Below are 21,691 nucleotides of genomic sequence, written 5' to 3' on the forward strand. Positions count from 1 at the left end.
AATGGTTCAACCATAGCCTAGAGTTCAGATATCCCCCAGGAAATGAAATGGAGACTCTGATCTGCCAACACATCAGGTCTAGAACATGAAAGAGCAGAGATCTTATTGGGGGGTTGTAAGAGATGTTTAGTGCCTTGTTAGGGGCACTATCTGAGGATTGAGGCAGGTGTCTTTTAAAAGGGTTTGTTCTTCCAGCCCTTCCTGGGTGAAGTCTCCATGTAATATTGTTATTGAGGATCATAGAGTTGGTAAGTATTAAAATGCAGCACTAGGGTTGTTCTGTTGGATTAATAGAAAAACATTGGTTTTACAAAAAAAATTTGTGGATTCCCAAATACCTTATAGCGAGACACATTTTGAAAGGTTCATAATCCCCCGGGAATGATGAGTTTAAGGTGAAAGGGGATTGGATTTGATGTTCACTCAAGTTTTTAAGCTTTGCCTGACAAAATATTACAACTTAATGGAAAAAAATACCCCAAAAGGAATAGACCAATGTCTAATGTCTGTTTTTTTTTTCACTTAAGAAAACAAAATACACCAGAAATAATTAAATTAGCACACATTTAATAGTGCAACCAAGCTCCATTTAACAAAATACACATTTAAACAAACAAAAAAAAAATACAAATCAATGGGGAATGTAGCTTTGTGCAGTTGATCTATTTTACTTTCTCGTCTTGTTTTAACATCCGTTTCTTTATCCTGTTCTTAGAAATTCATTTGGGGGAGCAACATATTTCTGAAGATGTGCGCAGAACAGGTAGCACGCAATAAGTACACAAATTAATTTTTATAAAATTGATAGTGAATAAGTTCAGTAAATTGCACGTGGGTTTTTGGTGCTGTAGTAGGCCTCACATGCAGCAACATACGCAGACTCTGGAAAGAAATCCTCATGGTACTCTGCAAGGAATCTGTAATGAAAACAAACATATTTACATTATTGCACTACTAACTGATTTTTGTTAAACATTATTTTATCCAGCGACTTCCATATGTAGCCACCGACACAGGTCTTTTTAGTCTTCTACAGATTACTGGTAAATGTCCAAATTAGATTACATATGTCTTGTACCATCTTTATAATATGAAGAAGCCTACATCAACATAAGATAATCACATCACCTTAGAAACAGCTCAAAGTGCTTCAACAAAGCTTTCAGGTTTTTCTCCGTAAAGAACATCTTCCCCATAATTTCTGGAAGCTTCACTGTAAATCAAGCAGATCAATAAAACAGTTATGAGATCATGTTTAGGTCTCATCATACATTTCCTTTCAGAAATACTACTTCATTCCTCCTTGACTACACATCCAAATTGATTTCTCTTTACCATACATCACTCATTGTTATAACCATATCTCACCCCTCTAATTATATTAAGTCTGCCCTATACTCTTGATCTGACTAGAATGAGGATATTAAATGTGATCACTTTTGATAAATATTTGTATTTTATACAGCGTTAAATATTTAGATAACATATTTGAGAAAAAAATGAAAAAATAAAAGGCAGTCTAATAATAAGCAGTAATCTTCAGCTGCGTAAGAACAGATTGGGGAACAAAACCTACAAAATAACAATAAAAGCAAGGTCTACTTTGTTACATTTAAAAGTATCAAATTTCATTGTATAATAAGTTTATTAGTTCTAAGGAGGTACGCTCTCTACCAGCACACACTTGTATACATATGAATGTATGACGATATGTGTTTCCAAATGAAATACTTTAGTGTTCTGTAATCTTATTAAAACTACTTAACATTAAAAAAAAAGACTAATTCTTTCAACTGGAATAAAATATTTCTAACCAAACAATCGAAGCAGATGTTGTGATCCGTAAATATAAGACGGAGGAGGTGGCTGATCACTTGAAGGATAATTTTCTGGCATTAGTTTCCAAGACAACACCTACAGAAGGAAAAAGGAATCCATTAGATTGCACACAATGCAACTCTGAGAACATGATCAGTCGTTTTAATATAACTAGAGTTTTTAATATTAGTTTAATCAAAACAGTGCTTTTTCAATATAAAGCCATATTAGTTTTGCTCATTTTGGCTTTATGTTTGTGCACGTAGAATGTTAATTCAACTTAAATGACCTCAGAAGTTATGTGAGATAATATATATATATATATATTAGTTTTTCAAGATGCAAAAATCAACTTTGTCCTTGAACATATTTGTGGTGTGCAATGTTGCAATTGTACGTCATTCTAGTGAGAGAAAAAAAAAACTCCTATAGACATGTTCGTACATAAAACGCACATGCAGAGGCAAAATAAATAAAATAAGTGTGGCGTAGCTATGACCCTAATTCACAAAAATGTAATGAAGCTTAAGTAGGAAAAATACATTAAATCTCACCATTACCCAGAAATCCCCAACACATTCCACAATGTGACAATGAACACAGGTATTTCAAAAATACAACTGGGCATTTATCAGAAACATGGAAAGATATATAAACCTACCTCAACAACCAACCACTAAAACAGACCTAAATTGAATATTATGTTAAAAGTAAACATGGTAAATGCACAGCAATGTCTGCGTGTGGCGTACCATGTACAACACAAGGGGGCAGCAATGTTGAACAAACTGCCCTTATTTCCTTTGGACCTTCTCTACAAGGGTGCAGATTTGGAATGATGTACTTACTTGCTTATATAGAATTAATGAAATAAATAAATAAAAACAAACACTAACCCCTGTACTGATGCCCAGAACTAAAAAAAATAAAATTCACGTACCTCATTCAGCTCATTATTTCGACGACCTTCAAATGCAGAAAACACAGAGCTTCCTTCTTTACTAGGCGTTAAAGTAATGGGTGATGAGGATCCACTATGAACAGGAGTTTCTGAAACACAAGAAATGCAGTCAATACATTTGGATGAAACATAGAAAAACAAGTGTGAGTTTCAAGAATATTAAGACACAAGTCTAATTTAAATTGTCCCATCCCCACACACAATCTTTTAAAATGTTAAAGATAAGTAAATGAAGAGAACGGGGGATAAAAACAATAGAGGGAAAAAGTGCTTTTTGAAGCCCAGCGCTTTAATCTTGCCACCATCCCTGAGTTCCCATGATGATAGAGCCAGCAACACGGCTGTGTCTGAGGTCTACCACAGATATAAATTACTTTACTTACTTAAATGCCCCACACAAATTGTGATTTTGTTATTCTTTTTTTTATTTTGTACAGTCATGTTTTGTGGAATTGCAAGTTGCCAACTGCTCTATTCATAACACATAACCCCCCCCCCAGCTGTTGAGCTGGTGTGCCTCTGGAAATGTTCAAAAGACAACCTACTCTTCTCCAAGTGTAAAAATAATTTTGGCATTGAGGTCGGTGTCTCTGGATGTCTTCGCTTGGGTTGTGGAGAAGAACTGCTTTCAGATAGCCGATCACAGCTGGTGCTGTGACGTGTGGAGCGCCTCAAGGACTGCAGGAGATCCGACTCTGTTCTTCGTCTTTTAGGTGTAGCTGGCTCTCCTGTTTGCTGACTGTCTGTTGATTGTGGAGTTGGCGGATTTAAAAGCGGTGGGCTTGGAGATACCTCTTCTTGATTTCTAGAGAAAAGCAAAAAAATTTAAAAATTAAACACAAAACACAAGTGATTTATAGCAAAGGGGAACTGATTTAAACACAAACAATACACACCTGTTGCTAAAAGATGCAGTTTCTTTGATAGGAAGAAAGAATTTTGTTGATGTCACTTTCTTAAACTGAGCTTGCTCGTATGGATAGAGAAGTATAAGAGGCAAGGTATAGTCAAACATTATCCTTAAGCCATCCACCATCTCTTTACAAAGTTCAACACTAAAATGAAGAATTCAGAGAAACAATATGACCTATCATGCAAATCTAGTTTACTGATTAAAAACAAACCAATGAAATGCCCTTGTTCACAAAAATAACCTTATGTGGCATACCCCGCACCTATAAATATTTAAAATAAATAAAGATGTATCATACTTTTTCTCAGGCGGCACATAGTGAAGATTCATGTTGACATTTGCAGATGTCTGGTGATGTCGGAATCTTTCATTTGCGGAAAATGCTGCATTGATGGCAAAGTGTTTGACGTAAGATTCGAGAATGGTAATTATGTTGGTCTGACATGGCAGTTTTACCAGCTGAAAAAAAACAAAAACGTATTTCTGATTTAGTAGTATGAACAATTTAGTAAAACAAGGACCAGACGTGCGTTGTAAAAATAAGCCGAAGAAATAACGTACCCGTTTTCTCTTGTTAATGTAGTAGCAATCTTCTTCAAGTTTCTTCTTCAAAACATCAGGAATCTCGATGACAATAGATTTTTCATCCATATCACGTTTTGAGTGGTTATCTTGTTCTTCTTTCTAAAAACACAACACTTAATTTGCCGACATATCCACTATTTAGCAGAATTATTTTCATAAAATGTAGCACCAGCTACCGATGCAAATCCTAAAGGCAAACCATAGGTCATGGTATGTACATACAGCATTTCGTGGAAGTGCATGGTGGCAAACTCCAGGAAAGTACAATTTTTACATGTGACATTTATGGTGTGTGACATACATTGAAATGAAAATGTATAATACGTAACAAGAAGAGGCAAAATAACAGATATCTGCAATTAAAAAGCGTAGAAACGGTATGACAAATATTGTTAAAACCGTGAACTACAGGACTTAATTATCCCCTTGACGCGTTCATCTGGTGCCCTCATGAGTGGGTTTCCATTGCGATACATTATTTTAAGTAGTAACACCGCTGTGTCAGAAATTGACAGTTACATATTACATTTCCCTGCAAACTTCTGGCATATATTTGATAAAACAATAATTCTACTAAAAAATAGCAATTAAAACACGTAGTCACATTATACCCAAAGGATTTTAAAATGAAATACCATTTCTGTTTTGTCTTCAAAGTCACTTTCTTCACTTTTTATTTCTTCATCGGTTCCTTCCTCACTGTCCTCTGATGAACTACTTAATGCTACAAGATAAACATAGTAACGTGTTACCTTAAATATTTGTATAACACATTTGAGCTTTTTTTAGATTTTCAACAAATATTTTGGCCGTGGTCCATGCAAGTTTAAAACAACTATTGTTACGATAGACATTTCAAGTAGTTCTTTCCACGTTCTTCTTTTTCGAAATACAGTAGAAGGTTGCTTGGTTATCCCCGGGGGCTTACAATAATATTTAAAACAATTAAAGGGGAAACAAAACCGTCACAGATAACTCATGAGTGTTTGGTAACACCTATGTTACATTATAATTTAGTACCCACAAGAAGCCATGTCACAGTACCACACAATGTTCCTCTAGAGGAGTGATGGTGAATTTATTTAGCCGATGTAGCGCCACAAAAGAGGCCCCATTGTGGCACGCATGCCATAGGTTTGCAATCATTGCTCTTGATTGCAAGCAAGTCCCTCTTTAGCTAATGTATCAGTCCATCTGTCAGTCCCTGTTTTAAATGAACTGCGAGCCGTGTAAATTGTTGGTGCTGCATAAAAGGCGATAACGCTCAGATATACCCTACACTCAGAATAAACATCAGTGTGTGTCAGCTGGACAGAAATACAGATAAGCCGTGACTCACAGCTTTCATCGTTGTCCTCCTTTTCATTTTTTAAAACAGAATCCACTCCCGGCAACCGACACCGCCGCTTCTTCCGTCCCTTTCTTCTCCTACAAACACAAATACCGGTAACGTTTATTTGCATGCCAAGGATAACAAAAAAAAAATAGAAGCCATTGTAATCCTGAAGGTCTTCAACAGATGGAAAATTGAAAACACAAGAAATATCACAAATGTTTCACTATATCACTCCCAATATTTACAGTGAGAGTTTAGAGCCGCCAAAGAGCAAATGCATACAGAGTATACTGATGAACCCCCCCCCTCTATGCATTTGCACGCATGAATGCTTGCAAGAAAAAGAAAAGTTAAAGCCAACTCTTTAAAGTTCTGTGAACAGGCAAAAATAAGTATTTGAAGGGAAAAAGGGTCGTGAAGCTTCAATTTTAGATTCTAATATAAATCTTCAATAAAGATGAATTTTTCTATTTGGGCTTGCCAATTCACGGATTTTGAAATAGAAGGAAGGAGGACTGAGGACAGCCATCAGCCCCGATTGTAGAGGTAAAAGATCTACTCATTAAAAATCACAGCTACACATTCATTCATAGAAGATCAAGAAGCAGGTATCGTGTCCATTTAAAATGAAATGTTTTTCATCTGCACACTAGCTGGTTAACACGATCATATAATAATAAGACCTATGTAAAAGGACAAACAAAAAGAGATGGCAACAGGTTGCAAGGCAAAGCAGTAACGCAAAGAGCGACAATCACAGTCTAAAGCAGCAGCACAAGCATTTGCCTTTTCTTCTCAAGCGAGCATCTATTTAGCAGACGGGTTTCTTACATGCGAGCCACTGCTTTTCTTGCCAACTTGCGCTGTAATCTCCGATTCTCATCAGTATCACGAAGAACATGGTCTTCTGCTGCCCATCTATCCCAGCTAAGGTTGCAAAGGGAAACAAAGGAATAAACGTAAACCAAAGCATCACTCAGACAGCTACCTTATCTGTAAGGAATGATACGCTCTTCCAATGTAGTTTCTTGATAACTACAAAGACACTCGCAGCTTGAAAGGGCCTCCGTAAGTCACGTGAAGTCTTGCGGGAGTTGTCACACTGAAGAAATTACCTATGACTACCACATTAAAATATACAGATATATATTTAGGCAGTGACATATTTTTAAGGTGTGCTGCCCTAAGCCTGACCAAGGGTCGCACACCTACCGTCCCTCCCCAAAAATACCCCCCCTCAAAAAAAAAAATTGCATTGAGATTGAACACTACAAGGTAGAGATGTGCACTTCCCCAACACAATTCTCTTTAACTACCCCCTAGGCTTTTAAGCCTTTTTTGTTAACCAAAGCATCCAAGAACCAACTACAAATTTTGGAAACGTGCCACGGCCCTGCAGAGCCAAAGAGAATCACTATTGGTCCTCATGACATCAAGTAAAGGTATAGGTATAGTAAAGGTACGAACAAGCTGTAAGTAATTTCAACCACCCAGGAAGCAATGTTCACCATGACGGTAGGTAGTTCGGACAGATACGTTGTGAACACTCCTAGTGTGGGGGTAAGGGAAGAAGCATAGGAACCGTGCAGCCAATTCTTATGGTCCATCTATGTCATCCAGGTGTTATAAGCTACTTTTCATAAAACAATCAAATGCATTTACGGACAAAAGAACAAAATATTTTACCTTCTGTTCCAACCATTAAAATGGATCAGATATTCTGGGGTCTTCCTGCCTTTGTCATCTTTGTTAACAACTACATCGACAACCTGTAAAGAAATACAATGAATATATATATATATATATATATATATATATATATATATATATATATATATATATATATATATATATATCACATGCACGCATGTTAGCTCCTACTGTAGCACATTAACATTGTTTTGCTAGATAGTAAAAGTAATTGCATCTGAAGCCAAACGTTTAAACAGGAAAAAAAAGAAAGATGCGGATTGATTCTCTTTCTTTAAACAAATGATCTAAAATCCTTTATACAATGAGAAAGTCACATACATTAATTTCTTCTGCTTAAACGTGTAATGGGTGATTCACGATGTATAGGTTAGAGCAGAAAGGTACCTGTGCACCACCTATGCAATACAGATGAGGGATGTTAGGGAAACTTTCAGGCTCAAATAAGAAAATTTATTTTTTTAAATTGTTTTAGAACCAGATATTGCTGTATTTTAGTCTAGGATAGTCCTCTCTTGAATCCATTCTTCTTTATTGACAAATCCATTGCATCAATGTATTATTGATTTTGATACCACCATCATATTCCACAGCACTGTACAATGGGTAAACAGGATATAAGAAGCTGTGGATAACATAATAATTTGGACGTACAGCACAAGAAGAGCCCTGTTTAAACAAGTTAATAAATGAGAATGCCCCTAAACAACACACATACACTGTACACATCCATACACACACACACACACACACACACACACAGCACACATCCATACATCTATAGACACACACACACAGCACACATCCATACACATCTATAAACACACAGCACACATCCATACACACAGCACACATCCATACACACAGCACACATCCATACACACAGCACACATCCATACACACAGCACACACACCGGTATACAATAACTGACTAAAATAGTCTACGTGCAGAAGCGAAGCCGTAAACGCAGGTCTCCTGACCATTTAATTCAGTTGTCCATCCATCTCCAGAGGCTACTTAAGGATGGAGCCCAAAATCAACATTTCAAGCACCCCTTCCCTTCCCCTCTCCTCACTAATACACACACCTTGGCATCGTACAGCACTTTGGCCTTGGTGGGATCTGGTTCAAAGCAGAGTACTTTCTCTCCTTTATGAAATTTAAGTTTCATTCCCCGCGAGTTCATTTGTTCATCATGGCGAGGTGCAGGAAGCGAAACTCCTGCAGCAGCCACAGCACCGCACTGACCGTAGGGGAAGAGGAAGACACTGTTAGTCAGAGACGGGGCCGCCATGTCTACTATGGGAAAACTAGCCAATCATAGTGGACTGTGTAAAGGGGCTCGCTAATATAAACCAATAGCGTACGACATAAGAAAGTAAACTAGCAACATTAGCCAATCAGTGTCGGCACTGCGGAAGCGACGCCCCACTAGTTCTAAGAGTAAAGTGGTTTTGTTTTCCTGACGTTATAACCAGAGTATCGTCGATCTTCAAACACTAGAGGAAACCAGGGTTTGTCGCTATCCAGGAGATGGGCGGCCATTTTGCCGGTGGTAAAAGTGTTGTGCTACACCAGGATGTGGGCGCTATAGTAACATCTGGTTATGCTACTGATAGCTATATTAATATGCACACTGCAGTAGGCTAATGTATTTAGACGTGTTGTCTATGTATAATTGTATTTTTAAACATATCCATTGTTTATATTCACATTATTACTTTTTCTACCCAGCAAACATTATGAACTCCTAGAAAAAGGGACCTCGGGAGGAAATAGGACTGAGGGATTTAGGTCCCAAAGACCGAACATTTGGAACCTATGGCATACTGGGATGTAAGACTTTTCTGGAGGCTTTTTGACATTTAGATAAATCATGCGTCCCAAACCTTCCTGATTTTACAGAATTGTGCCTGCTGTCCCATCCTGTGTAGTGGGAACTTATGAGCAGTGTTTCCTCTTCTTTTGCATAGAATACAACCACAAAACAAAAGTGTCTTTCTGGCCACCAGACAAAACGATATTATGTCCTGATATGGCGAGGGCATTTCCAACCGTAGGTTTTGTGTCTTATTGGATAAGTGAATTGGAGCCTGTTGTTTGCGGTCGAACTGAATGTAGAGAATAAGTGTGTTGGACTCACTCAACAAACTCAACCGCTACTCTACTTCAGGACCAGCTCAGCCTTTCTGCTGGAGAAACCGGCCAGTGTTAGGCTTTCATAATGCAACGCCAAATCTACCTTTAGTGAATAATCCAACCCTAAGGGGAATTTTAGATGTCTAGAGTTAAGAGCAATGGTTTTGTATTTACTAATACTTTACTGCAGCCTTACCACAAGCAATGGTCTGTTCTCCATGCACATACTAATCAATTCAAGAATGGTTGGATCACAAAGCAGGAGCTTAGCTGCAGCTGCAGCGCTGTAGCTTCTACCTCAAGTAAGTACACACAGAATTCATTTGTTCCATTGATTGTGCTTTCCAGATTTACAATTTTCATTTGTGCCAGGGAGCGTATTGTAGATAGCATGCATTCATAATACACTGAGCTCAACAGATAATAAGACCTTGAATAGTGCATTATGGTTATACACTCATGTCAAACATAACAGCAGACGTATAAATGACTCCCCTATTATATATGCAAACTTAATATGCGTCTAGGGCACTGTGACAAATGCATTAAACAAATGCATGCAGGATAGAGCACTGGAATCATTGCATAGGATGCTACACATACCGGTACTTGTCTGCTTATGAAGGTGTAGAGCTGTGAGCAACCAAAAAAGACCCATAGATTTGAAAATAGTTAACCCTGCTTAACATACACAGCTAATTATCTCTTTCAAGTTCTTTTTAAAGGACTAATGGAGGACTAAGTCCGTCTTTCTTGCCTGCTTCTGTCGACTCTCCTGCATCTATTCCCGCTCCTACCTCTATTTGAATAACCTGCCTACGTTGCTGGGCATCTGACCAGTACTAACCCTTGGCTTGGCTTACTCTGACATTTGGCATGTACTACCATAAACTAGAGCATACTTTACACTGCCAACATGACCCACTAGGAAAGGACATCAGGGGACTTTAAATGCCAGTAATACCAAGAGTATGGTATTGAGGAATAATAAACAGTGTATATTTTTTTCCCCAAATACTTTCTTCAAATTAATACAACTTGAGGTTTGTTTTCAGTTTGATGGTGAACCAACTACTTTATCAGTACTTTGATTGTTGCTTTGAGTCCAGACAAATTGATATTACTGCAAATCTTTTTTGTGAGGTATAGTAATTATTAACCTTTTTTTTACATGACTGCTTGTAGCCATGTCACCTATAATCCCTGGAGCTTTAGGAGTATGCTAGTACTATCTAACCAGATATTGCCCCATTCTTGGATATATCTAACCCCTACAAGAACAGCCAAAGAAAACATGTGATAGAATACAAAGACCTGCACCCATTAAACTAGATGTATTAGCTGTTACCTTTCATGCAAGATGTAGTCACATTTTGCACGATTCAGCTTTGGATCTTCATAACTGGAAACAGATGGTGACCTAAAATGCCACTGGTGAGTTACACTGGCACTTCAAAGGTTAACACAGTTTTTTATGTATGTTGAAGACTGGAATAATGCGTTTACATTTTTGTGGCTAGATTATGTCTTCTGGGATAGATTTATGACACAGTGGGATTCTCTAATGTTTAAAAATGCTTGTGTATGTGGTAGTTTGCTAGTTGCCATTTGCATAACATTGAAAGAACAGCACCAATAAAATATTTGTACTTAAATGGAACTTCCAATGCCCTGTCCAATAATTGTTATAAAGCATTGAGTATTTAACACATGCATACTAAATGCTTTCGCTGAAACCCCGATAGTTAATCAATTAATAATGCCATTAATGTTTCACTGGAGTATACACCTACCCGTGATCTTCTGGTGAACCTTGTACTCACAACCTGGAAGCCTCCTGGAGATTACTGCACCATAATCAGCAGTAGTAGCAGTCCATCACATGCATCTCCATTGGGACACTATTACCCTGAAAAAGTAGTCACAAAGACCTCTAGATCACAAAAGTACTCTCTGCATTTTTCTGCAATAGAAAGCCATGTAGCCCCTCTTTCGGCAAGAGCCAGCATTTCTGGCTCTGTGCTGGCTGATTCAGTTTAACAGTGCTCGCATCAAGCACTTTTACACTGACTGCATGTCCATGCCTGAACAAAATGTCAGGCTTTCTCTAACTGCAGTATCATCACTGACACAACAGGAAAGTTAAAATAGAAGAAACCCTGCAGTGTCTATACAGGCCCCGCTGTGTTCCTGATGCTCCCCTGCCACTGATCACTTATGACTGTTTTTGTACAGTTGTGATATTATCAACACTTGGATACTTTTTTCTAGTCTGAATAAATCCAGTTTAGTCAATGCCAATTACATCCTTAATGAAATGTTGCCCAAAAATGGCATTTTATGAGAAATGTCTGTGCAATTTAAAAAGCAGGGAGCTAGAATTAACATATAACATATACAACTGTGAATCCTGTCATTTACTATTTGTTTTCTTCCATGGATATAGTTTATGCTCTTAATCTAAGGGCCAGACTCCATTGAGACAAAAGCATGTAGTACAGTTGTGCAAAATGTACTCCAACATGCATAACAAAAATACAATTAAGGGGGTTAACTGTTTCCTTAACAAAAACAATAACTAGGAAAGCAAGGCTCAATGGAAATGAAGAGGGGTCACCAATATGATGGGGGTAGATTGCACTAATGTAAGGTTTGTTATTCCCCAACAGGAAAAAATATATGTTTATCAATAGGAAAACCTCAAGGGAGGTTGACTCCCTTGATACCTGCCAACTCTTCACAGTAAGGTAGACCATTAGATACTTTAATAGTGAAAACTAAGCATAGATTTTAAAAATAAACCACAAACACAAAATCAGATGCAAATCAAATCAAATTGTTGAAAAACATGACTACATTTGAATGACTATTTAATGCTATGTGCTTTAACTCTTTATTTTGTTCGTTTGCCCCTCTAGGACATACCATGTGAGACAAGGGCTTGTATAGATTTCTCAGTTATTATCAGCACAGAGCCCTTAAGCAGCTGCTCCATAATACTGGAACACCACTGGTATCAAAACGTATAAAACCCTTATATTTATCATTATAAAGGGCCAGCTCAGACTTTCTTGCTAGAAAAACCTGCTAGTGTTGGCCATTCGTAATAAATGGTGGCGTTGGAACCACAACTCTCCAGCAAACTCTCCTTTTAGTAAATAAAACATGTTTTGGCAATTGCATAAGGCTGCCACCAGAGGGCAGTAATACTTGTTAGTTCCTCGCACTCTTTAACACTGGATACAAAGCAGAACATCCATGTAAGTTATATAGAATTTGACAGATGGGTTTCTAGTGTTGCATTCTTTCATATTGTGAGAGTGAGATTGTAATTTAAATTAAGTATGTTACTTCACTTGCCAACATCTAAGTGGATTGCATTTTTTGCCTGTTTGGGAAAAAAGTAAACAGTTTGTCAAACATATTATCCCGCTTTGATATATTGTTTTATTCATAATTTATTTAACTCCATAAAAGGTAAATGCAAAACTTTTATAACTTTGCAGAGGTTTAAATGTATCCTGCATTATGTCTTACATTATATACAACATGTAAGCCGAGCTACTATGTTTTCTTGAAAGAAACAATAACACAAGCAACGCTTTCTTGTTTGGAAATATTAAAAATATATAACTTTAATGGTTCATAAGGTGCTCAAAAAAGATCTAAACAACAATTATCCCTAACTGATATAACCCTCTACAGCATCATGCATTTTCCTTTGAGGTTGTGCCTCTCCTTGTTGTGATATTTTAGAAGACTTTTTTCTTTTTACAAAAATAAATGACAACATTGACTGTGTAGTTTAACCGGTGTACCGTGGAGGAACGTTCAGTATGATGTCGAAAGTCATCCCTCCAGCATGCAAATGGTTAACATTTCCAGAGGCAAGGTTATGGGGAAATGAGTGCGTTTAGTAACAGGTAAATGACAGGAGGTCAGATGTAAGTGCTTGGGGGGAGCTAGGAGGAGTGACTGTGTGAGCTGTTTTAGTAGAATAGACTCTCAGCTCCCTTCTGCCTATCCCTCCCCTTTTTATCCTGTGTGCATGAGCTCTTGTCAAGGATTGTTATACTAGAGCTTTAAAAAATAAAGAATGTGATTTTAAAAGATATACAAACTGGAGGTAAAAAAAAAAAAAAGAATACGGCATCTTCCTTATCTTGTATTCGTGTTTATCCTTTGGGAAGAAAGTGGATTTTTTTTCTTCGTGACTTGTGGAAAGCATGCTGTACTGGAGAGACGTGACAGAATAAGGATCCCGTCTTGAAGTTTGCTGGCATTGCTCTGATCTGACTGTAAGATTGAACATCTGTGAGGCTCTCAGAGACAGCAGCTCTCCAGAACGAAGTACAAACAACTAAGTCACGGACGAACTAAAACACAGAACGTTAAAAAAAAAGAAGAAAAGCGAAGGCAGAGATCTACTAACAGAAACAATGTCAGCACAAAACTTGCTGAACAGTGTATTCTCTTGCTCATCCCCGACTGCACCCAAAGTGCTCTCTAAAAATCGTCTCCGGCAGACACGAAGCCTGGATCCTGCGATCATTCGCAACTACAGCAGCGATGCAGAAGAACAGTTATCTTTGAATTATGAAGAGCTAACCATCGGGGCTTCCATTCAGGGTAACAGGTGGCAAGAGCTAGACTACTATGCAATCTCTGAAAACATGTCTATGTCATCGACAGAATCTACGACTAAATCAATCCGTCTTAAGCAAAAACCAGTGCCTCTTGGTTCGTTCTCTACCCCTACAACTCCCCTGGAAAAATCCTCCTCCACCAGCTTTCACTTCGACTATGATATTAGAGGAATCAAGAGAAATACTGCCTGGGACCTGCCTTTCCTGGCTCGTAGCCCTCTGGCTCTCACCCCCAGCGGCAGCACCAACAGCATCTTCTCCCCCAGAAAGTGGCTACAACAGAAAAAAGTTCAGCCGCAAACTAGCCAGTCCTATATTGTTTGGAAGTCAGAGGTAAGAGTGCTGATTTCAAAGATTTTATGTCATAGTACTCTATATAATACAGTTCTCACTACCTGTATGTTGTTTGTCTGTGTATTCATGCACTACGGTGACAAAACCCCCCCTTAACCATAGTCATGTATACAAAAATGTTGGTCTCTTGAAACCATTCCGACAATAGATACAGATTTTTTTAATGAGATAACTCTGGTAATCGAAATATATTAGCTATGGTATTTTTTTTTACGTCATTATAACCTCATAATTTTAGTACGGGTTTTGTATTCTGTTGATTTTTTTTTACTTGTCCCTCAAGTTTCCACTGAAAGTATGATACCTTCAGACTGTAATGTCTCCACATTGCCTTCTGTTATAAACCTTAGTCTGCCTCTGTTGTGAAATATTTAGTTGAATGCAGAAATGAAATGCACTATGTCATATTGGAGTAAAGCTATGCAGAAAATCAGGTGGCCATGCGCCAAACATGAAGCTCATTATTTTTCATTCCAGCTCATAACACACAAGCTAGAAAGATATTCCTGTGTAGTACGCGTAAAACAAACTAAATTTGATTGCTATCTTATTTTTTGAAAAATCGCAGTTGTTTGGTACCTGTGGAACACGTCTTGGTGGTTCCGGTTGTAATTCAACTGTCGCCCAAATAAGTAAAAGTCTATTAGTAAAGAAAACGCATGAAAGCAGCACAGAAGTGATCCAGTCAAGGCTCAATCATTGCCTTTAGCCCTTGTTTCTCTAGACACCCTGGTGGTTATATGAGAATTGCAATCAATGTCCTTAAAATAGCTTCAGGTGGTGGGCCAAAGTCTTTAAACAGAAGTAATCGAGAGAGAATTGTCCCCATCCCCCCCCCCCCGAAGGTCCTCAACTTCTTATACTGGTGATAATCAGTGAATTTGCCGGACGAGGACATTATTACATTACAGTGAAAAAATAATAGTTTAGGATGTTTGGACGGGAGAAAATGGTGTTTGGGAGACCAAGCAGGACTTCATTGGAGAACAATGAGAGCCTTGTTGGAACACAAGGAATGGGTTAATACAAATAATAAAAGCTAACATCAATAAATAGATCCTGATGGAATACAATACATAAGGAATTTGCTGGAATTCAGAGGGATTGAATTTTTGTTTGTTCGTTTGTTTTTTTTTACAATACTTGCTAGAATTTGGAAGGTTGTGTTGCATCACAATTCTAATTTGAAAAAAACAAAGTGAAAAGAATTGATTTCTGCCTTGCCTCTGACAAGAACATATCCACGAGGCATCGCTGTACTTGTTTACGCTATGCTCACTTCTTGAACATTTACTGAACAGTTCTTATCAGCCTTAAAGCATTTGCATTTAAAGTGTTTCTGTGACATTTCAAATGCTTGTCAGAGTCTTAGATCTGGGTGGATGTCCTTACATAGTCCTGTCAATTTTTGTCTCAACTATCTGGACCAAAAGAAGAACCTAGTCAGTCTTAAGTGTTAAAATGATACAAAGAATATCACAGCAATAACTGTGTTCTACAAAAATAATGTTTATTTTATTCTGTTCTATTTTATTCTGACCTAATGTATTGTAAATTGTTATTGCTTTTTCCCCATCTGTAATCTACACTAATCTGGTAGAATGTGAGGGACGGACATTTATGACTTCATCTAGTGGGGATCGCTCAATGTTTACCACCATGTTCTATCACTCTTGTCATCTCCTCACTTATGCCTTGGCCTAAGAAGCATTATAGGTGTGCAGCTTTTTGTAGGAGGGAGGGTGCCAGTAGCATTGCTACCTGCCGTCATTCTACTCCTGCATCATGCATCCCGCAAGTGGCCATGCAGAAGGAATATTTCGTCACACCTCTGGCATCAGCATGTTTGAGTTCATGACATATATCTGCCATACCTCTTGAACTGTTAACTCTGAGTAAATATGTTTAATTAGCTTAATTGGAAAAGCACGCCTTCATTACTCATTTTCATGGAATTATCTATTTCTCCATGATTAAGTCTTTAACAATTTCACTTAATCTTGACTTAAAATTGTTGTATCTTCTTGTGTTTAAAAGGCAAATCAGTTCTACAATTTGGGCATACTGAAGCCTTTTATTATTCATTTAACTGCTTTCATCCATGTCGAGAATATCACAGTATTCCATAGATTTGTACTTGTATTAGAACAGGCAATAATGTGTAAAATAATTGTTCCAGTCTCCTAATAAAATACTGTACTCCATTACCTAAAGAGCTACCTATAGGTAACAAAGTCACATGGAACTTCACTGTAGCCTCTAACCGCATCCCCAAAACTGTCTCTTTGTGTCATAAAAAAATCCTAGGAGATACGTAAATGAAACAATGCAAAAATAATAATCACTGTATTGTTAAGGATTTCCTTAGAACCAACCACGAATAGAATGCAGATACTGATAATCTAAAGAAATGAAGAATATATATTCTTACTAAATCCTAAAGCTGGTCTTTTTAGACTAGATGTAGCTTAATTAATAAACAGTCAAAAGAAGAAATTGTATTAATTAATGTTGAGATTGACAGTAAATTTAAATGTATGAATTCTCTAACCCCTTTGAGTCACTTTGAAAAGTTATGTTATGTATACCTCAAAGTGAGATTTATTCAAATACTTAGCGTATGCATTATTCATTGCTAACCTGTACGTTCTTGCTGGAGGAACCTGCCAAACTTTGCCCTTCATAATGCATAGTTAGGTTTTCAGGATCAAATGATTTGACTGATTAGTGAATAAACCCGGCATTATATGTGTACATCACAATGTACACATGTGTAACCTATGAGATTGCCCTTCACGTGTGTGCTTGATTTGCTAAACTTCTACAGTCAAAGCCATCTTGTAATTATATGGATGCCTTTATTGAAGGGCTACATGAATGCATTATGTGTTTTTATCTCTCTTCATGGCCAGAAAAATAGTTTATAATGAACAATTTGAGCCATATTTAGAGCATGGAACGTTTTGAAAACATTTTACAGCACTATCCAATTTTTTACAGCTTGTTTTCTTATTTTGGCACCGTGTGAGGTCAACCAGAGAGAAAATGTTCTACAATCTGTTCCATTTAAATATTTAATTTTCATGTGATCTATAAATACAGTATTTTCCATGTTGTAATGTCCTTTATTTTCCTTTCACAACAAAATGTATTGTCTATTGACTAAAAGAATATTCAAAGTAATGGGGTTTTTGGCTGTGCTTAGGTACTATATTTATAAATCTACAGGGAACGAATGCTATTCAAGTCATAATGAAGCTCCACTTTATCCTTTATTTTAATATGGGTTGTTTTTTTACATTTAGAATTAGTATTATTAAAAAAAATATATATATATTTCATACATTACCCTACCTTTTGTGTATTTGGTACAAAATGTTTTGTGTGTTAAATATTGCTAATAATGTTAGGATGTTAATATTTTGGTTATAGATGTGTCACGACACAGCGTACAGAGGAGACTCCGTAGTCAGGTAGGACTGCAGGGATGGTCCAGAGAGCCGAGGTCAGGATACCGGAGAGCAGGATAAACGAGGAGCAAGCCGAGGTCAGGATACCAGAGATCAGAATAGTCAAAAACAAGCCGAGGTCAAATACAGGAATCAAGCAAGGAAACGCTATCTGGGTGCTAGCACAGGGCATAGACGACCATCAGAAGGCAAGGTCTTAGTGTTCTGAAGTCTCTTAAGTAGGCACAGGAAGTTTAGGCACTAATTGGAGATCTCCCGCCAAAATTTCAAAGTGCCGTTACGTCACTTCCTGCGCGGCCATCTTGTGGTTGGCGATTGCGTAATCGTCCTATATAAGTAGATGCAGTTTCCTCGGGCGCCACTAGGTGGCGTGAAGAAGAACGCGTCCGGACACCAGAGCTGGACCTGTGAAGCTGCTGGGAACGCGACGTGGAAGAGGTAAGTTCCCCTTCCATCTGCAGCGGCTGTCTCCGCTGTGCAGAAGCGGGGGGTCTCCCCCTTCTCCGCGGCGGCTGCGCCTGCCCTGCAGAAGCGGGGGGTCTCCCCCTTCTCCGCGGCGGCTGCGCCTGCCCTGCAGAAGCGGGGGGTCTCCCCCTTCTGCGCGGGGACCGAGGTTGCCGTGCAGCAGCAGGGGGTCTTCCCCTACCTCGCGGCGGCTGCTGCTGCCGTTCAGAAGCGGGGGGTCTCCCTCTTCTTCGCGGCAGCTGCGGCTGCCGGACCGAAGCGGGAGGTCTCCCCCTGCCTCGCGGCGGTTGCTGTTGCCGGCCGGGGGACCCAGCGGATCTCCCTGCCGGTAGCGTGACAAGATGTCTATAATAACAGTGCCATATACTGCGGTCCAAGTTAAGTATGCTGTTTTCTAAACATAAGAAATTATGTTTAGGTTTTGTGTATAGTTTGTGTGTTTTTATAGGTTACAGAATTTTACTGGCTTTCAACATAGACGACTCATGCTTGTCCAAGCGTTCTAACCAATTTCACCAGTAATACGTTAAATACATTTCGCAACATCTGTTTCTTGTACCCCGGGGAATATTTCTGTCATTATTAATTTCAGAATACCCTGATATTGGGTAGGGCACTGTTACCTTAACAGTTGAAATAAGGACGGGAGGGGGTTGTCACATGGACAATTATAGACACAAGAGCTATGGAACACCTGGTAGAAGCAGACATCAGGTGATATACATGGATGCAAACAATAGTAGTAGCTTGGATCAGTGTTTAGCACCAGGGTATGTTTGATGGACTTTCCTTAGGGTTATTGCTCATAGTGACGGGCTTTGGAATAAACCTACGATGCTGTTATGTCTAACTGTAACTCTAAAACTAAATAGGGAATAATGGCATGTGGGTTCCAACTGAACATGAGGGAACAGATGCAAAGCTAAGAAGTCTTGGACATGGAAATCTGAAGAAAATAAATAAAGGCTCCAGGCACTCAAGGGTTCCAGCTCAGGCAGATTTATTGAAGGACAACACCAACAACGTTTCGACCTCACAATGAGGTCTTTATCTGGAAATCTGAAGAAAGTTAAAAGGGCTAAAGTATGGAGCTACACAGAACACACGCTCCATATCTTGGTTAAGTCATCGTCTTTGTGCAGTCTGGTCATAGCTACATGGTCCAGAATACAGACAGGTTTCAGGGAAAGACATACGACGAACAACAAATAAGAAACAGAATGGAATGGTTGACGTTTTGAAAAGTCAGACTAGGTCAACAGTTCTACACATGTAGGTGTCTCATAAAGTCTGCTAATAATCAAGTATAAAGTAAGTTGTTAAAACACTTAAGAAGAAACACCAGTCGCATATCCATAATTTGAACAATGATTTCTTTAATAAATGTTTATTAAAAAACAAAACACACGAAGATCTGTTATTTTTCTTTGTTTTGTATTAAAATAATAGGCTTGGCTGTTATGTGCATTGGAAGCTAGTTCTCTGCTGGTAGATGATATATACAAAGTTTTTGTACTAGAAGAAGGACGCTTGGAAGCGGTTCTAATTTGTAAACAATTTGAAATGGAGCAATAAATTACATTAGTTTCCATTGTGAGTAAAGTGTTCATTGTGTCTATACTTGTAAGTAGCCACTGGAAAGACATATGCTGATTAATGCCATGCATTGTTCAATGCCATGCAATTTACATTGTCAGCATATTAACAAATTGTAAACTGTTTTTGTTCTCGCTTGCTTGTTTTTATTCAGAGGGCATGAGCAACTCCCGAAATATGCACATCTGTGTTAAAACAAAAAAGAAAACATTAAAACAGAAATGAGACTCTAAACTAATAAAGTGGCTATAGGTGGGTTTTAGTGGGATGAAACATTTCATCTCACCATGCTAAACAGAAAAAAATAGAAAGGACCTGCCCTGGCAACTCTCTTTGTTCCCTGTGAGATGGGTAAAGTTGACAGGTTTGTTTACATGTTTATGGAGGCTTTGAGTGGTTTTAAAAATATGTGATCACCAATCAGAGTGGTGGAGCTACAATGACCAGTTATGATAGGCGTCTACAGATGTCACTTCTTTTGTGCTTTATTGCTTTACTCAAAGGGTGATAGGTAAGTGGAAAAGCTTAACAGCAGAAGTGGTAGAGGTTATAGGCTTACGGCTAAGACGAGACCATGGACTGATTAAAGTCAGAGTCTTTAGATCAGTCCTTACATCTCCTGTCTAACTCCGTGCTTCTATTTTTCTAGTGGCAAATGAATTGCGCCTAAAATCTCTTCTCTGTTGCTTACCAGCTAATCACAATGTTGGTGCCGACATCCTACCCCCCAAGCAGCATAACTTTCTCATGCTTCTTACCATTTTGGGACATATGGATGTCAAGTGGGGGTAGACTTTATGCATTAGCATAAATGTGCCATTAATACTAATAATCATTTTATTCATTTGTGGTAACTGTTGTTAGCACAGATTTTTTCAGCCATTTCTATTGGGTACATTAGGAGAAGTACGGTAATTTACTTTAGTACATTAGGATTATTATGAACAGGTGAATCCACAGTACACAGTGACACTTATTCATTTTCAGATTACTGTCTTTTTATATGCTGATAAATAGGGCTTCTTTTTTCAAAATACAATTATTTCTTTTACAATTCATATGGCTTCATGCCTGCGCACAGGCAATTGTTCTTATAATACTGTACTTTTCTCCTGTTAATATGCAAATATATGTTAAAATTGGAAACAGATACAGTGAAATATTCATTTTATTCCATTGAATGGGATACAAAATAACGTTACGAAAAAAAAAATCTGCTTTTGAATATTTTTTTTTTATATTGTAAAACTACAGCGCACAGATGTTTTTAGTTCCCAAAAATATTTGAAACTAGCATTTAAAAGTAAAAATAGAATGCCTTTCAATGATAATGGAGTGTGAAAGGCAGTGGAAATGTCTTCATAAAAAATGTATTTAACAGTCTCTTTATATTCTTTCTGAAGCTGATCACAGCTGAACCTTACTGTGCACAAAATTATTATTTTTTTGTCCAAAATATAAAGCAAGGAATGAATAAAATTAATGTTGTGAAATTTTACTGAAAACAAAAGAATCACTTAAATGGCAAATATTGGCACTGGGGCTAAATGAAAGGGTTTGCTATACAGTGGGAATATTTTACCAATTTTAGACATATCTATTTTTAAGTCAATGCACCACTAAGCACAGCTTAACCTTCTAGTGACCTTCAAAGTTTGATGTTCTGTAAAGTGGAAGATCTTAAAAAGAAAGAAGGA

General features: G+C 37.9%; 2 protein-coding genes across 3 annotated transcripts in view; one reads left to right on the forward strand and one right to left on the reverse strand.

Moving 5' to 3' along the window:
• Nucleotides 1–549: 549 nt before the first annotated feature.
• Nucleotides 550–8,624, reverse strand: MSL3 (MSL complex subunit 3). 2 transcript variants are annotated; one of them, XM_053455053.1, is made up of 13 exons: nucleotides 8,412–8,624; nucleotides 7,300–7,382; nucleotides 6,445–6,540; nucleotides 5,617–5,705; nucleotides 4,913–5,001; nucleotides 4,254–4,376; nucleotides 3,991–4,151; nucleotides 3,676–3,834; nucleotides 3,325–3,584; nucleotides 2,759–2,868; nucleotides 1,815–1,914; nucleotides 1,129–1,213; nucleotides 550–917 (listed from the first exon to the last, which is right to left on the reverse strand). In XM_053455053.1, the coding sequence occupies exons 1-13, from the start codon at nucleotides 8,616–8,618 to the stop codon at nucleotides 818–820; spliced, it is 1,662 nt and encodes a 553-aa protein (XP_053311028.1). In that variant the 5' UTR covers nucleotides 8,619–8,624; the 3' UTR covers nucleotides 550–817. The 2 variants fall into 2 exon arrangements, with proteins under 2 accessions (XP_053311028.1, XP_053311029.1); XM_053455054.1 differs by lacking the exons at nucleotides 6,445–6,540; nucleotides 8,412–8,624 and adding an exon at nucleotides 6,602–6,734.
• Nucleotides 8,625–13,902: 5,278 nt separating this feature from the next.
• ARHGAP6 (Rho GTPase activating protein 6) overlaps nucleotides 13,903–21,691 on the forward strand; it is a 230,101-nt gene continuing 222,312 nt past the window's right edge. The window contains exon 1 of the mRNA XM_053455055.1: nucleotides 13,903–14,442. Within this exon, the coding sequence (XP_053311030.1) occupies nucleotides 13,903–14,442 (540 nt within the window). The remainder of the gene's footprint in view (nucleotides 14,443–21,691) is intronic.

Source organism: Spea bombifrons, chromosome 2, assembly GCF_027358695.1.
Source record: "Spea bombifrons isolate aSpeBom1 chromosome 2, aSpeBom1.2.pri, whole genome shotgun sequence".
NCBI classification, from domain to species: domain Eukaryota; kingdom Metazoa; phylum Chordata; class Amphibia; order Anura; family Pelobatidae; genus Spea; species Spea bombifrons.